This window comes from Scomber japonicus, chromosome 3, assembly GCF_027409825.1.
Source record: "Scomber japonicus isolate fScoJap1 chromosome 3, fScoJap1.pri, whole genome shotgun sequence".
Classification (NCBI taxonomy): Eukaryota; Metazoa; Chordata; class Actinopteri; order Scombriformes; family Scombridae; genus Scomber; species Scomber japonicus.
In genome coordinates, this window is record NC_070580.1 from 35631898 (window position 1) to 35650407 (window position 18510).

General features: G+C 39.5%; 1 protein-coding gene across 1 annotated transcript in view; it reads left to right on the top strand.

Annotated features, from left to right (window-relative positions):
- Window positions 1-17883, top strand: part of rbpjl (recombination signal binding protein for immunoglobulin kappa J region-like) — a 31973-nt gene extending 14090 nt beyond the window's left edge. Inside the window, exons 3-12 of the mRNA XM_053315901.1 lie at window positions 1462-1587; window positions 1796-1866; window positions 2085-2200; window positions 4248-4425; window positions 5238-5375; window positions 6804-6916; window positions 11520-11660; window positions 11854-12009; window positions 12914-13017; window positions 17571-17883. Of these exons, the coding sequence (XP_053171876.1) occupies window positions 1462-1587; window positions 1796-1866; window positions 2085-2200; window positions 4248-4425; window positions 5238-5375; window positions 6804-6916; window positions 11520-11660; window positions 11854-12009; window positions 12914-13017; window positions 17571-17883 (1456 nt within the window). The remainder of the gene's footprint in view (window positions 1-1461; window positions 1588-1795; window positions 1867-2084; window positions 2201-4247; window positions 4426-5237; window positions 5376-6803; window positions 6917-11519; window positions 11661-11853; window positions 12010-12913; window positions 13018-17570) is intronic.
- The last annotated feature ends 627 nt before the right edge of the window (window positions 17884-18510 follow it).

The following is an 18510-nucleotide window of genomic DNA, read 5'->3' on the forward strand; positions in this document are numbered from 1 at the left end:
TAGCCGCGATCGGGGAACATAGGACCCGGGGAACATAGGTACGCTCCCCTCCTGAGGGATTAAAGCCAATATTCTGATTTAGACTATTTATACTGTGATAGCACATTAGTTAAGGTTGTAAGGGTTATGACTGTGGTAGTTGTTGTTAATTTAGTTCACATTTGTCGAATTAAAGTGTTTTTGTGGGTTATTGTTCGTTGAGCTAAACTAGCCAGCATGCTAGCGCCAACTGTCACCATAGCAACAAAAAAAACGTTCACAGATAGCTAATACAGTGCAGGATAAAGCGACTAATACGGTAAGATATGTTGTATTTAGCACATAATGCGTTTATTACATACGATTATTTTATTTTTATTCTGATAGTTTGTTGATTTTAAATTGTATTATTTCGAAAATATATCATTATTTTGGGAGTCTGTGATTTTGATATAATACTGTGATCGTTGCTTTTCTACATTGATCCAAACCAGGTGAGTTGGCAGTTACACAGAGTAAAGCTACTGAAGACAAGCAAAGTCACTGTTACTAGCTCCTCAGGGATTAAAGTCGATATTTTTCTGATTTAGGCTATTTATACTGTGATGGTACATTAGTTAAGGTTGTAAGGGTTATGACTGTTGGTAGCTGTTGTTAATTTAGTTCACATTTGTCGATTTAAAGTGTTTTTGTGGGTTATTGTTCGTCCAACGATTGAGCGAAACTAGCCAGCATGCTAGCGCCAACTGTCACCATAGCAACAGTAAACGTTCACATACAGCCAATACAGTGCAGGATAAAGCGACTAATACAGTAAGATATGTTGTATTTAGCACATAATGCGTGATTTTAATAGTTAATGAGCCTATATATATATATATATATATATATACCTATTGAATTTGTTGCAATCTTTGGGTTCATCTATCTCCAATTCATATTTTTAATACCGTTTGTTGTAATTAATGGGTCCGTATACTTTGTTTCATACGTTTATTTTATTTTTATTCGGATAGTTTGTTGATTTTTTTTTGTTGATATAGTTGCTGGCTAAGTTTAGTAGAAGTCGGTCAGCAGAGACAAACCATGGATGTGTAGAAGTACTGGATATTTTGCAGCAAAAGTTTTTTTTTTTGTCTGGTTGACTTGCACAATGAGTGATTCCTACATACACAGTACAATATAACACATTAAAAAATCTAAATCTAATTGGGCTCTAAGTTCTACAAATAAGAAATAATGATGTTTTAAAAGTTATAATATGAAGAATAATATGTTTGTGTGCAGCTTGAGGGGTCCTACCTACAGTGTCACATGGCTTTAATATTTAGATATATAAACAAGGTGGGTATATTTTGCAGTCCAACAGCTGTTCTTTGGCTCTGCCTGATTGTGTCTACCTCTGTTAATACCTCCATGAACCAGTCACACTTAAATATATTTTCTGGTTTTCTATGACTAACAGCATTCTTGTCTGATTAGGAGACTGGACCAGGGGTTTCAGTTACTGGGAACAACGAAAGAACCGGGAAGAGAAGCCCACGCCGACCAGAGTGTCTTCATCCTGCATGCCAAGGTCGCTCAGAAGTCCTACGGCAACGAGAAAAGGTTTGATGGTACTTCTCTTTTAAGACAGTTAGCTGAATAAACTCAGAATACAGGAGGTATTAGTGATCAGCTGGTGTATTTAAATAATCAGTTGGCCTTTTGGGGATTTCCAACAGTCATTTTAGTGTGTTTGTGCCAAATCTTAGTGCTGTCTTAGAGTATATAAATATTTCACATCTTTAAATTTCTGCTGTTACTCTGCCTGCAGGTTCTTCTGCCCTCCACCATGTGTTTACATCAGCGGTTATGGATGGAGAAACATGCAGGACAATCTGAAAGGTGAACAAACAATAATGTAGTCAATATTAAAGGAAAGTACTGAATTCAGTGCTTTGAATCTTAGTTTGAATCTGATCTACCATCCTCTTTCTCTGTTCTTCGTCCAATGATTTTTTCCCCCTGTCTGTTCTTCCCTTTTCCTTTTCCCTTTAATCCCTCCATTGTTATTTTTTCTTCCTTTTCCCTTTCTCTTGTGTCTTCCTCTCGCTTCTATGCAGCGGCTGGCTACGGAGACTCTGTCTATCGAGTGTGTGGTTACATGTGTCTGGACAGCTCCAGTCAGTCTCAGGCAGACACATTCAAACTTGTCTTCGATGAACAGCCAAACTCCAGAGTAAGTTATCTGATCTAATGCCATGTACATACCTGTCTGCTGTGTTTTACTGAACTGTTTTTGTCGACATGGTTCCCACCCTGCAGTCAGGTTTCTTTAATGACAGAGAAATTAATTCTGGAGGTTTAAACTGGCCTTTGTCCCAGCTAAATTATTCCCTAAATTCCTCTACAGGCAGCAGCAAACACTGTAAGCCAGAAGAGAGAGTATGCAGTTGTTTTTTTAAATGTATTCATCAGTCACTGTCCGTTAAAATGAATTACTTCCAGTCCGTGTCAGTCAGCAGATGGCTACTAAAACAAAAAGTGACACAAGGTCAAAGGAATGATATTTTACACATTACAAACATCATTTGGTCCACTAGGTTGAGATCCCATTTGAGGCCACATTGAGATTGACATTAACCTGATAAAACTCAGGTCTCTTATTTTAATGAGCTTGTTGGTTTAGCGGCGAAGCCAACGACGTATGCTCAGGTAAAAAATGCAAGGTGGAAGTTAATTCTGGATCAACTTTTGTCAGAATCCAAGACAACCTCATCCAGTAAGTTTTACACTGTGTATTTCTGCTGTTTTCCTCACAATCGAACAAAAGATTTTTTTAAAATAACTGCTGTGGTGACTTACCAGGGCAGTAGAGCCCTTTCTCATAAAATCACAAACTGCTGACTCACAGCGACTGAAATGGTTGATTGAAAAAGAGACTTTGAAGTTCAGTTGTTGCTGTTATCATTATTGTGTTTTTCTTTTTTTTTCGTTGCTGTGGATTTAGTGTGAGTTTAATGTGAGTCCTTTATATTATTATATTATTTTTGATCAGCACATCTGGAAGCTGTTGTTGTAAACACTGATGTTTGAGGTGTCGTATGATCCTATGAGGGTGAGCCATGAGCTGACTTTGTCTCGCCAGAACCTGAAACGGCATGACCGGTTTTATGTAACCTTTATTTAATCTGGTAATCCCACTTCAGAATACGATCTATTTAAGAAGAGAGACCTGAGAACAGCAGCAAAACAAAACCAGGCACAGCATCAGAGGCAATCACAAAATCTGAGTGTTCGATCTAAACGCCCACTCATGCTCTTCAATGTCACTTCATATCATCCAACAAAGTTTTAGGCACTCTGCCCAATCAAAATATTCAGAGTCTAACAGGGTGGGGGCTGTAGTCTACAAGTGCATCTTCCCTGTCGATTTCTGCAGTGTGATCACCAGCTGACATGTGTGCATGACTCTGTGATTTAGGGATGCAGCATGTGAGTGACTCCAAACACATAATTCAACTTCAAAAACACTGACAGCTCAGCTTTATAATAACAGTTTTCTTTGTACTCATATGATGGTCTACCATCCAGATGCTGAAGTCATATTTTCTGGATTCATGTTTGCAACCAGAGCTTTATTGATGATGTGACTTTGAGTAGGAGCTTTTTTAATGTTGGCTGGTGGCCTGAAAGTCGAAGCACCAGCTGTAGATGAGTGAGTGATGAGATCCTGAACTGCTGCTAAACTCAGACCTGAAAGCTGTTGTGTCTGAGCGACAGACGGCTGTGTGTGTTTAGATGAGACAATCACCTGCTTTAAAACAGACGACTGTTGGCTCAACAAACAGTCACGTCTGACAGAAGAACTACCCTGCTGTAAACACTCTGTGTGTCCACTGACCTCTTGCTTATTTACTCGCAGAGGGACAATGTAAGGAACATCTGCATTACGTATAGAGTGTGTACCTGCCAGCATAGACATGTTTCAAATACTGACAAAGGTAGAAAAAAACTAACAGTATGCTCATGATTCAAAACTTTCATTTGAGTTGTTTTTTATTAGAATCACAAATGACTTGACAAATCTCTTTCTTTAGGTTCAAACAGGAGAGCAGTGAAAAGTCTCCATCTTCTGACTCTTTAGTGTATTTGAATATGGATTAAATATTACGAACAAGCTTTATTTCAACTCAGTGGTTTCATTTCAGTTTCAGCTCAGAAGAAACTTTCCACACACATCCTGCTCTCTTTCACTCACACCGTCTCTCTCTGTCTCTCTGCAGCAGATGTTTGCTTGTGCCAAATCCCTGTACATCTCCGACCAGGACAAGAGGAAGCATTTCCGCTTGTTGCTGCAGCTCTCCTTGGGCAACAGACAGGAAGTGGGTTCGTTCCAGAGTCGGATGATCAAAGTCATCTCTAAACCGTCCCAGAAGAGACAGTCCATGAAAAATGCCGACCGTGAGTATTTATGTATCCTTCCATGTTTATCCTCTTTTAAATCCAGATATATTAACCACATATATTTTGCATTTTGAAACTATTTGTTATTGTAGCAAAAAAAAGTCTCATTTGATATCAATAATTTATTTTTATTGGCTGAGTGATAGACTGCTGGTGGTTATGAGTCATGACTCTATGTACTGTCGAGTCGGGGTCAGTCTGATTCATTCATCACACACAAACACACAAACTAAAAGCAGACATCACTCTAAGCTGACAGCAGAGATAGCAGATCAGGGGCCAACATGCTTTACATGATCGAACCCAGATTCCTTTTTATCATTTCCTCTTCCTCTTTAAATCACTTGTTCGGTTTTCTCCTCTGAGAAAGAAATTGTAAATAATCATCCCAGTTAGTGTGAGCATTATACAAAGGACACAACAACAATAACCTATTATACAAGCTACACCCTTCAAAACCATCACATAGTAAATAATAATTAAGTAAATGATATTTATGTGTATTTATCACACCTGGGGATGCTGGTGCAATTCTGCTGAGCAAATCTAAAGAAGCTACAGTTGAAAGATGTTTTTTCCTCCTAATAAAGTCACAGTGAAGTCAGCTCAGTATGCGGTGGTTCATTTAGATTTTCATGAGTTCTGTTTACTGAAAGCATTCAGACCAGTTAGATGCAGATTTGGTCATTCTGTTAGCGACATGCTCTCTGTTCATGACTTATAGCTGCAGCAGTTTGTTTGCTTTGTAGCCTGTCAATAAAATACAGTCACTGATCAAACTCTCTGTTTCCATCTGTGTGTGTTTTCAGTGTGTATCTCATCGTGCTCCAGAGTAGCTTTGTTCAATCGTTTACGCTCACAGACGGTCAGCACTCGTTACCTCTCAGTGGACAGAGGAGCCTTCGTAGCCAGCGCCAGACAGTGGACAGCCTTCACCATCACCTTGGGTAAGTGTGTGTGTGTGTGTGTGTGTGTATTTCTGTGTGTGCGTGCGTGTGTGTGTGTGTGTCAGTGTTTGTGTGTTAACTGTATCTTCACAGCTTCTTCATCATAGGTGCTTTATATACTGTAAAGGTCATATTGTGGGCATGATTTTACTTTTCTTTCAACATAAACAGAACATCACAAGTGGTTATACAATCCAGGTAACCTTTACAAATCTTTAATTATTTATTATTTGACTTTATTTGAAATAGTTGAACTTTTATAAATAATTATGATTATGAAAAGCAATCATAAATTAATATACAGCAGTAAATGTCCTGTTTATTAAGCAGAAGGTTAATACGCTTACAGGCAAATTCACCAGCAGATGTTATTACAGTCACACATTATAAACCTTGTGATAAACTGGCAAACTGTCCAGATCCTGCTCCACCTCTCCTGCAATGCATACTGGGATAGACTCCAACTCCGTGCAACCATGAAACAAGGTTGAAAAAATGAATGGATGGATGAAGCGAAGACGAATTCAGACAGGTTTGGGTGTTTCCTCTGCTTTGATCACTTGGAGGCAGTCCATGCTACAACTATAAATATGATAGTTGATCATTTCTGCCTCCATCTGACATCTTTACATTTGAAAAACCACAATTATCAAGACATCGGTTTTAACATCCTCCTGGTGCAGGACTTCAATGTCTTTGTCAGAGACACAATATACAGGGATGATCAGCGGCCGTCACTGGCATCAAACCCTCTGCCTTCCAGTCATAAGACATCTTCTCTCACCCTCTTTGGCCACCCTGCATAAATACAGTCACTGTGCGAGAGTTCATCACCGGCGTTTCCCTTCACACACGTCTGGAAAACGTGTCTAAAGATCTGTGAGGTTATTTATCTAACACAGTGCCCGGTGTGCACGGACCTCCCACCTGCAAAACCTAAACCTCGGTCATTCATCCATCTGCACTCTCTCCTCTCTACTGCCTCCCGACCACCACAGCTACCACTACACACACACACACACACACACACACACACACACACACACACACACACTTTCTATTTGTCTTTATTCAACTGGAAGAAAGTAAGCCAAAGTAGGAAAAAAGTTTTTACTAAAGCTCCATTCGGACTGGATTAGCGTTACAGTGGGAGGTGGAGTATGAAATATTCACTATGCTCCTTAGTAATTTTACTCTTTGTTCCAGACGGGATTTAAAACACTAAATTGTTTTATTGTGATTATTACTGAGGAGGGGGTGATATATAACCTTTTTAAAATCACTGACCAGAGCGGGTAATGTTAAAATCATCCCACTCCTCTTTTAGTTCCTGTCTGAATGGAGCTTTACAGTCATTTTTATGAGTATTCACGTGTAGTTGTGTGTGTGTGTGTGTGTGTGTGTGTGTCTGCGTGTGTGTGTGTGTAGTGGAAGACCAGTGTGCTGATCAAGGCGACTTTGTGCTGATCGAAGGGTTCATCTGTTACGGCTGTGTGGTCCAGCTAGTGTGTACCGAGTCTGGAGTAGCTCTACCACCCATGGTAACACACACACACACACACACACACACACACACACACACAAGAGGGGTTAATGTGACATAATGTGACAACTTAGAGTCGTAACACACCTGATGTTAATCAATTGAATGGTCAGTGAGAACAAACATACACACAGACACACAATAAAGGTTTGAGACAAATATATTTTGTGTGATTTAGTGTTATACAGGAAGGTGATCTCTCCCAATGACTGCTGTAGAGCTGGAACATGATGCCAAACACCTAAATCTGTCCAATAACATTTTATGATGAAAATGAATGATGTCTTGATTATAGTCAAATGGCTTATACTGAAATAAAAAAAGGCATTTCAGTCCAGCATGTAGCAGATCTACTAAACAGATTTTCAATTAACTGTCAACTCACCACGGGACTAGACCGTATAAGTCGAAACAGATTATCTAAATAGGATAAACTATTGCGTTAGGTCGATCAATGCTAAACTGTCATGTGGGTCTTATAAATCCATAAAAGGTAAAAGTTTACTGTACATTACATTTTCACAGAATGTTCTTTCCCCATTGCCTCACGTGAATCCACTGAGCTCAGTAAATCTTCCATTGCTTCCTGTTGGACTTGGCTTATACAATGTGTTTTTCAGACTTTGTGACAAACTTGTGCTGTAGCTTCAGAAACTGTTTTGAATCCAGATGTGGCTGTAAATATTACCGTCCCTGCTACAGTGATTAAGACTGGATGAATATTAGTCTCATTGCCATACTGAAATGTATGGCACAACCAAAACACACAAATGAACGGGGTTTAGTAGAAGTCTACCCTTCAAAGTGTCTCTGTAACCTGTAGGTAGTGAGGATAGTGAAACAATATTATCATGAGTGGGTCATCCCCCAAAGCACAGAGCAGACAGGAAGCACATTAGTATGTCTTCTCCTGGAGATAACAGTGTCGCCACTAAAAGAGAAAAAATGAAGACCTCAAGAAGATGCAAAAAATCAGATTTGAAAACTTCCAAAAATGTTTTACTAGGATATAATTGTGATATTTTTGTTAAGCCTTGTGGATATGTGTTCTGCAGGGCAATATTAAACAAAACAATGACTGTTTCCAATTAAAACTCCGAGGCCTACCTTTAAGCTTGAATTTCCTTTTAACTCTGAAGCTTGAAATGAAAGTGATGAGTGCATGTGCAGTGACGGGCAGAAAAAGATGAGTGCCACTCAAACTCACAATGTTACATCATAGCACCAGTCACACTGTTTGGTCTCTGAGGAGTGCAGGTCAAAACCACCACACCAGTGATCTTATATCACCAACGAAAAGACTGCTGGAGGTGTTAACAGTACTGCCTATGTACACACTGTTAAGGAAGCATGTATCTGTTGAGCATTGTGTTCCTCTCAAGTCAAGTCAGCTTCATTTACGGATGCACAATGACAGAATACACACAGGACGGAGTTTTTCCACCTGTGTTCATATTTTTGGAGTGGAATATTTTTGGTTTTACTAATAGCATTGACTTTGTCACTAATAATCTCCCATATGTGGGATTTTCTGGTAATATTAGTTTAAGTTATAACTCAATATATTAGTTAACCTCTTCCACTAGAACCTGATCACATTTGATTTTGATCTTGCAACTTTCTGCTCGTCCAAACTCTCCATTAAGACACAAAACCCTCATTTAAATACTGCTCCTGTTGCTCCTGTTTTCATTTACAGTTATTCTTAGTAGATCACCTGCAAAACGCACGCAAACAAAAAGCACAATATATTGCACTGCACACACAATTTAGTACCCACTATTTGGGATCTTAGTAAATCAGGCCCTAGAAGTTTTATCCGTTTAGCTTCAATTACAATTAGGAGAAAGCCCCATAAAAAAATTCAGGAATTCACTCAGGAACAGCAACAGAGGACTGATCCCTCTCTGAGGACAAATAGTTGGGAAATACACATTGTGTGTACAGAATAGACCAAGAAAGTAAAATTACACCATGGAAATACAGAATAACAAAATTATAGATTGTAAACATTTATAACAATATGGTTGGGAGGGAACTGAGGAACTTCCAGGTGCTGCCAAACAAAGAGGACCTGAACCACACAGCCTCCATCAGCATTGAGACTTGGAAGGAAGAATAACCCAAAACTTAATGAATATGTTGTTGTATTGTCAATGAACAGTGCTTTAATCCTTAAATGCCCAACTCTGTAATCATATCACCATCTTGATGACATGAATGTTTGCATGCTGTAAACATTACATGTGAATACTTTCTCTGCAGCTACAAGCTTCAAACAGTCTTGGTTGTGCCTTTCATAATGACTTCAAATAAACTTCATGAAGCGCTCTCTGAGTGTTTCAAAGATATTTATCCCTGAAGCCTCTCATGAAAGAGCTGTGGAAAATATGAATTGATTGCAGCTGTAATCAACTCCGCCTCTATATTGCTTCGGCTGAACCGTTCTTCATAAAACAAAATCAGATAAAAAGAAGGATTTGATGAACACTGAGATAAAATGACCCTGAGCTGGCGGACTGTCTCCATATCAGTTGAGTTTCTGTCTTTGCTCAGTTCAGGAAATTAAAACAATACCAATGACAATTTTGAAAAGCACAGTGACTGTAAGTAAACTCCCTGCTGAAGAGAAACAGAACAAACAGGCCGCCTCCACCGCTGTTATAAAGTGAAATATAGGATCAGCATTTGGTTTGAGTCATGTTTTAAAGAGTAAAAAGCTTTTTTGTCTGAGAAATACAACACAGAAAAATCTTCCAAAAAACTTCCTGTGTGACTGACTAACCCGAGAAAAGTAGAAGAAAAGGTGCTCACACTGGAGAGCAGCTGCCTTGACTGATTATTCCGTTTTTCAACCACAAACTGAAGGTATAATCACTTCTCTGATCCCATCCTACAGATGTGTGTCTGTGCAGGTATTACATAACCTACTAATCCCAAAAACGCTGTTATTGTTTCGCCCGTCTTCCAAACCTCTTAGCAGAATTGCTCTCAATTCGCTGAGCAGACCCTTTCGTCGTACCTCCTAAACTGCTGTCATAACAACCTCAGCTGCTGGCCTGGTGGTGGATGGTTACGGTATATATTCACACTACACCTCTATATGTTTTTGTAGTTGAGGCCTTTTGCTGCGTGGTTTGTTTGAAGACAGAGAAATCTTTCCTGCTGACTCGTTTGCGTGATGAGCAGCCTGGTCCTGTTGTTTGATTGTGGTCGACGTTCAGGGATTGAAGAGGTGAAGGTGGATGTACAGACCAAAAAAGCTCCTTCATCAGCATCTGGGAAAAGACTTAAATATAAGGAAATTAGGTGTTTTAATATTCTGTGTGTGTGGTGCATTTAAGGGTGTGTTCGGGTGTGGTAACAGCTTGGTTTGGGGCTCAAGGACTGGAGACACCAGAAGTAATTCATTGTGCTCGTCCAGCAATGCACAGACCACCTGGTTGATGGACATGATGTGTCCAAATCTTATTTTACTGTCAGGTAGCTTTGTCAGCCGAAATCACTTCCTATTTACCTTGTAGTGCATTTTACATTTTACCTCTGCCATTTTATTTGAGGTTCCGAATGCTGAGTGTGTAAATATATTATCTATATAGTGCCCTCAGTATTCCACAATGCAATGCTCCACCTTGTAAAGATGTGAAAACTACTGTCATGTGACTCTGACAGTGATGACCTTTAATGGCAACAATTAGTTAGCATCTGAAATCTTGATTTGCTCACTGTTGGGGAAACTATTTAGTGTCTATAGGGAGTAGTGAATGAGTGAATAAGGGGGACACAGACGTTATGTTCAGTTTAAAGCTCCCTCGCTTTCCACTTTACATTTGTAAGGTAAATTAACTTTGTTGTTTTTGGGACCCTTTGTGATTACAGTTAATACTGAAACAAACCTCTTGGTATAATGTGTTTAGCCTTGTTAACACAGAGATCCACAAGATAACACTCAATTAAGTCATTCTTTCTTTGTTTTCTAAGCGTTTATTATTTAATTTTATTTCCCTAAAGAGGGATTTGAGTAAGCATTAAGCAATGTGACTGAATCTGTCAGTCAAACTCAGCTCAGCTCTCATTTAACACTTATGAGAAACTACTCAGTATACAATAATACCCAATTATGTATAATTCATAATATAAATTATTCTCATGAGATCAAGCTGTCAGCCTTTAAAAAATGTCCTCATGTCCAGAGACAAATTATTTTTCTCTTGTAAGGCACAAATAAAGTTATACAGGTGCTTAAAGCTTCCTGGTGTCCAATAAAGGTGAAAAATGCCTCAAAAAATGTAATAACATAATAAACTCACTGTAAAGCTCCATAAAGGCAAGGAGAGCTGCAGACTCACTGATAATCCTCTGTAGGTTCATCACTACGAGCCTCACCTCTCACATTAAGCATAAATAGTTATTATAAATTATTGATCAGAGCAGATTTATATTAAGAAATCACTGAAATACATGTCAGTGCTATGTAAAGCCACTCCTTTATATACTAAGAATAAGCCAAGTTAGAGATAAGAGACTATGTTTGGAGTTATGAAAACATTTCTGATGAAGTTTATTGATAATGCTTTTTCTTTTGTTTTTGGTGTCACCAGGTGATCCGTAAGGTCAACAAGCAGCACGCCATCTTAGACGTGGACGAGCCAGTTTCTCAGCTCCACAAATGTGCCTTCCAGTTCAGAGACAATCCTCACGCCTTCCTGTGTTTATCCAATGACATCATCATACAGCACCATGTGAGTCTCTTTCTCTCGCTCCCTCATCCTTCTGTTTGTCCTTTACTGTCTTTTCTTCTTCTCTCCTTCTCGATCTGTCATCTCCTCTCTGTATTAATGCCTCCATCCAATCCTGCCTGTTAACTCTAATCAGCCGTCACTCTTCCCTGTGTTCTTCCCTCCAACTTCTCCTCCATCCTTTCCTTCCCTGCAGGCCACGGCCAATCCCAGAGACCCGGGCAGAGTGGTGCTGAATGATGGATCCTGTTGGACCATCATCGGCGTGGAAGTAGTGGAATTTACATATAATCACAGTCTGGCCAGCATCCAGACACCAGTTAGTCCTTTTCCTGTTATCACTGGATTAGAGGTGGGTTAGACTAGAGGACAGGTACTACACACACACACACACACACACACACATGCAAATATACAGCTGTGTTTCCATTACTTGAGAGGACATTACACTGACTTTCTAAAGTTCAACTTTATTTGCATAGCACTTTAAACACAACATAGTTGATCCAACGTGCTTCACACAATGGAAAAACACACAACAGTAATCTTAACCATAACCACTACTTGCCTAATCCAAACATTAACATAACCTTAGACTTACGTTAACGTCACACCTCCTTCAGGAACCCTCACCCTTTCATCAGGAACGTGAGCCTCCACAACACAAGGAATACCTGGTCCATACACACATGGCCAAGAAAACAAAATACAAAGATCACAGTTTGGTTTGTTTTTTTAAGCCACTGAACTACATCTGCACTTTATATCACTGTTGTCAAAGCCAAACCAGAAGATATCACTGACAAATATAGATTTAGAACGAAATTATGTGAACATATTTCAAAATTAGAGGCCAAAACAACTCAGAATTAGGCCTTTAACATCATTGTTGACCATTTTTCAAAATATACCACACATTTCCATCTTTCAGATTCATTACTACAGAACGAAAGTCAACTCAGCAAGACTTGAAACTTTCTTGATATTGGTAATCCATAAATCTGTCTGTGATCTGGACAGTCTTTCTGTAGCAAACAGGCAACAATAAAGATGAAAGAAAACTTGTAGAAATGGGTTCACTGTGCATCTCCCAGCAATATTCAGCTGAATCAGGTGCCTTTCAGGTCAGGGCCAGAAAACACTGGAGCCCACTGACTGATTTGCAGACTTTAATAGTGCAAACAGCCTTTGAATTTGATGAAGACGCAGTACTAATGTTTGTTTAAAAGGAAACTTGTGCATGTGTGTTTCTGCAGGTGAATGGTGGAGGACACGTTGCCATGCTGGAGATCCAAGGAGAAAACTTCAGCCCTCATCTCAAAGTCTGGTTTGGGAACAGTGAGACTGAGACCATGTTCAAGTGAGTTGAGAAGAGACAGAAAGATGGTGTGTGTGAGGACAGACAGGAAAGTTGTGGACAGGTACAATGTAGGGAGTGAAAGGGAAAGGAGAAGAGGAAAAGAAAGGATGAGGAGCAGAGAGGAGGTAAGGAAAGAGGTTAAGGGGTGAGGAGAGGAGACTCTAGAAAAGATGAGAGAGGGTATATTAGCAGATATGAGATGAGGTACAGCCATCAACCATAGACTGTATAAAAGAAATGGATGTACCATCCGTGACGTCACCCATTGGATTGTGGACTGCTGCTCGGAAGCCAACAGTTTCGAATCTAGGCAGCGCCATCTTGAAAATTTCAGGTGCATGCTGGGAAAAATAAAAACACAGATTCTACTTATATGGGCATGAGGTGGAGCCATGCGCAGAGCAGGGAGGTTGCTATGGTTGCGAGGGCTGGATCTGAAGGACATTAGTCAATCAACCTGTCAATCAGGACGTAGCCACGTCCCCTAATGCATACCCTGCTTTATCGTCACATATAAAATCAGGGAGGCCAAAATGTCCCAAATGAACATCATACTGCATTGAAGAAGGCTTTAAACTAGTGATTGAGACCATAAACACATTTTGAAAACGTTTACTGAGGTTAGAAATCAAGTGAGAAGTTGGTGAATTCTCCCTTGACTTGTATAGAGACGGTCGCCCCCTGGTGGCCTTTTGATAGAATGCAGCTCTAAGTGACTTCCTGGTTGGCCTCATTTCAGAGGACCAGAACTCACCGCCTGCCAGCAAGAGATAAAAGCAAACATCAAACAGACCCTGATTTGAATGATTTGGAACAGATACACTGTCCTCATCTTTTTCTTCTTAGCAATTATTTGTTAGAAAACACGACCCAGAAACCGTAAAGATGGAAGAAACATGAACATAGGTCTACAAACAAGCTTCCAGTACAATAGTTCCTGTGGACACACGTACCAACAGTAGTTATTTTACTTTTATTGGCCCTCAGGTCTGTTGCCTGGTTGCTTTTAGTAGCTGAGAGCCGGGGCCACGAGGGAAAAATACTGAATGTAAGACCGTTAAATAAGCGGTGCACATCTTGCTCCGTACCTGACAAAAGGAAAGCAGTTTGAGCCTAAAACATACACTAACTACAAACATGTGTAGTTCAAAGTGTCTTTAAAGTTGGTGTCTGACAGTGGATCAGTTTTAAAGAGCTTGAACTTTATTACAATTTCTGTACATTCAAAAACCAAACGTCAAGTTAGACACAGTGGTGTTTTATAGTTATATAAGTTCATCAGATGAGAAACGTATGTTTTTAGGTTTAACAATCACTCTGGGAGGCCCTGTTTTTTATTTATGACTGTTTCATGTCATTTGTTCTCATGCTGCTTCACAGTAGAGGCACCAGGTGTGGAGCTGAGCAGCACAAGGGGCAAATTGAAGTGTTAGTCATGTTTAAGTGAGACTGCTCAAGTCAAGTAAAACTGGCTGCTCATAAAAGTTTGCTCTAAGATGAATATTTTTTATGGAATTTCCTTTTAAAATATGTAAGTGGCACTCATGCTCAAAATATTGTGTAACCAAAGAAGTTTAACCCAAATTATGTTTCATCTGACCCAGATTTTGAAAACAGTTATTTCGCTGTTTGTTGAGGAATTTCTATAAAATACAGCAGACTCACAGTTACAGTTATATCTGGTGAGAGGTGCCATGCTGAAAAAAGACATCTCATTTTCAGTTGAGATGTCTCTGATCTATTGAAGGAAGTTTGATATTTAAATCTCCACCACAAACCTTTAAAAACACAAAGCAGAAAAGTTTTTGGGAAATACGCTTTCTAGCAGACTCTCATTTCTGTACATTAAAATGAAACTACTGGCAGCAGCAAGCTAACTCAGCAAAGCATGAAGACTGGAAACAGGACTAAACCGCTCTCCTGGCTCTGTCCAGTGGAACAAAATCTGCCTGTCAGCACTTCTAAATCTCTTAATAAACGCCTCGTATTTCATGTGTTTATTTATACAACACACACACAAAATGTAAAAATGACAAATCATTATTTTGTGGTTACTGATGTGCTGATGTGTCCGTCAAAAAGCAAAGACTCCAGGACGTAATATAATAAGAATATTTCCCAAAATGCCATATACTTCTTTTATATGCCATAAGTAAAATGCAAGATATGATATATTGATGTGGGGAAACTTGTCTTGGATTCAGGGCACTACTGAATAGAGAGGCATCTAAATATAGAAAAATCCAAAAGCAGCCGGTCATTAAATTTTAAAAAATAAAAGTCCAACTGAAATCACATTCACTCTTTGTGCAGTCAAAAATAAAGTCGACATATTTAGTTTATTAAAAGGAAGAAATATGATTAATGTTCTTTTTCATCTAAGCTGACTGGAGGGTCGTGTTGGTGTCTGTTTGATTGACAGCAGCTTTAACTCCAATGTCAGTGAGCAGCAGTGTGTAGTTAGCAGTGGTTCAAACCAGCATCTCAGTCAGAAGTAACACTTGCTTTCTTTTTTTTGTTTGCTGTCTTGTTCATCAAGCTAAACTCTTAGCAAGAAAACAAATAAGCATATTTCTTCCCTTAAATCGACACGTCTTTAGTCCTCCTTCATGTTTTTTCATTTTATTCTGGATTTGTTTGAAAAAAATTCTCCTCATTAGACATGGACATTACCTATTAAAATATGATGGGTTTACCATTCAAGTCTGTGTAAAAAATACCCTTGATATTAATGACACCCTGTTTATTCAACTTTCCTCTTTACTTGTATTCATCTGCTTTTAGGGACTGAGCCAAGACTGAACCTGAGACATATAAAGGAGCTTATGTTGTATTCACACATTAGTAGGGAGCAGCTCAGCCCGGCTCACAGGGAACAATCCTCTCTCTAACTCTCATGGGGGAATCTGTAAGTTACAGAAGGCCACTGCAGAAACTTGACATTCAGTCGTCCCCCCACAGAATCTCATATGACGCATCCCAAATCAAAACAACCTCTCTGACGTCAGAAACCACCTCAGATCCCACACCTAAAGTGCTGAGGCATCGTAAGTTAGGGCCTAGAGCGGCTCGCCACGAGCTTCTGCAAATATTCCTCCCATCACCAGCAGCTCGGCGGCGAGGAGGAAAGCCGTGTTTGTATAACACAGTCATCCACAATGTGCTGTTTGTATGAGAAGCTGCAGCCAATTAGAAACCTGATCTGCCCCTGCCATGCAGCCAGAAGTGCAGTATGGGCTTAAATGAAATACCTTCACAAAAAACTCTATAAAAGGGCATTCAAAACGTCAGCTGCTCGCTAGTATTTCATTTCCACCTCAGATTTGTGTTTAGTCTGTCATGTAATCACGCTTATGATTATCTACTTTCATAGTTTGTTTTTCTGTAATTCCACTATTGTTGCTTTCGTTGCTCCTCCTGCAAAGACTCACAGAAGCAGCAAAAATATATATATAGATAGATAGGTAGATAGGTAGATAAGTAGGTAGGTAGGTAGATAAGTAGATAGATAGGTAGGTAGGTAGGTAGGTAGGTAGGTAGGTAGATAGATAAAATTTAGTCACCCTATTACTAAAACATTTTTAAATCGTAAGATTTGTGCGGTTTATCATTTCTAAACCTGCATTAATTAATATTTAATGAGTTATTTGTGGGCAGCTGTAAACACAACATGACACCTTATGGCCTTATAAAGTTGCTTATTACGCATCCAGCAGATGTGTCCAAATGTCAAATATTTGTAATGCCTTTGGGCTATCGTATAATTCATCATGGTGTGCTTGAAAACAGGATTTTGTACCTGTAAACTTAGTTGGGTTTTTTCAACTTCTGCAGCTGAAAAATTAAGATTACAGTTACAAACTGATTCACGCAAACTTACGAAACTAATGAGTACAAATACTGCTTTTAAGTTCACCTCCATGAATGATGTGGTATTCCCATAGTTTTGGTCTTCACTAATTGTTTCTCTGTATTGTTAATGTTTAATGTCAGTTTTCACCAGCAAGTAAGTTTAAAAAAATAAATAAATAATAAAAAAAAAAAATAGGTGTCATTTCCCTGCAAGTGTGTGTTGCGCACAGCCTAGGAAATAAATGTTCCAATTGCATATAACGGTTGTTTGGGGCTGGGACAGTTCTTTGGTAAAAACTGCTGCATCTGGATTTGATCCTGACAAAAATGATGAGAGGGAACAAAAACTTTGCGCTGTAAAACCAAAACTATGAGCTGAAAGATGCTACAATGCTCCGTAGAGCTGTTAGTCAGGTGATAATCCTCTGTAGGTCTGTAGGTGAGAAGCTGTTGATTTAGCTGCTTTATTTACTTGATTTAAAATGTAATTAGATCTATTTTCGCTTTCTCAGAGGCCACTCAGGTTTTTCTGGCTTATTATTTTTGAGGTACTGTCAGTTGCATCCAGCAGGTTTGTTGAAGTAGAATATCAGATAAGACTCAACAAACGTCACTTAATCCATCTGATGAAGGATTTATTTTCAGGCAGTCTCAGCAGCACAGACTCCTCCTTACTTCCATCTCCTTGTTTTTCTTCTCAGAGCTCCCAAATCTCTGCTCTGCGTCGTTCCTGACGTCACCATCTTCAGTGACGGTTGGCGCAACATGCGACGCATCATCACCGTCCCTCTGTCTCTCATCCGATTGGACGGCCTGATCTATCGCACGCCCTTCACTTTCACCTACACCCCTGAGCTCCTGCCGCCTCCGCCTGTCCGAGGAGGAGGAGCAGCAGCCGGAGGAAGAGGCAAGAGAGAAGGAGGGATGCGGGGAGACCAGGAGGAAGACTCGCTGTTAGAGACCATCCATCAGGAGTTCACCAGAGCCAATTTTCACCTCTTCATGCAGAGTTAGCTCGCTGTGTGCCGCAGCTTTCAGGTGAATGTTTGGAGTCTGATTATCAGCTGGAGGTCACAGCGAGAAACAGATTTTAGTGTTGGACCTCTGCTGGTCCTGTCAGTGACCTGTAATCTTAACTTAACTCTCGAGTCACAGACGTTTCTCTGGATCAACATTTTCCCTCTTTGTCCTCTTATTGTTGTTTATGTTTATTGGACCAGAAACGTCCATTCTGTCCGATATAACATGAGTAATAAGATACAATGTGCTCAACTCACAAACGCAACACAAAAACTGGGTGCTGGATCCCGAAAGTGATCAATGAAAAAGAAAGACTAGGACAGCGCTCCAAATTAACTTTTTTTAAATGCCACATGGACGTTTCAAGCAAGAAATCACTGTTATAACCGATATCATTGCCAACAAGATAATTATAAAGACGTTGTGCATAGTAAATTATGGATCATGTCCACCACAAAGCCATAATTCCTCCAAATGTTTGAGCTTGAGAAAAGGTGTCATTGTGAGTTTGATGTGAACAACACTGTAGAATAATGCAGTTCAAGGTGGTCGGTGTTTTTCTTTCAGAGTGTCATATTCTTATGATTCCATATGTGATTGTGAATTTTTGGATACAGGTTT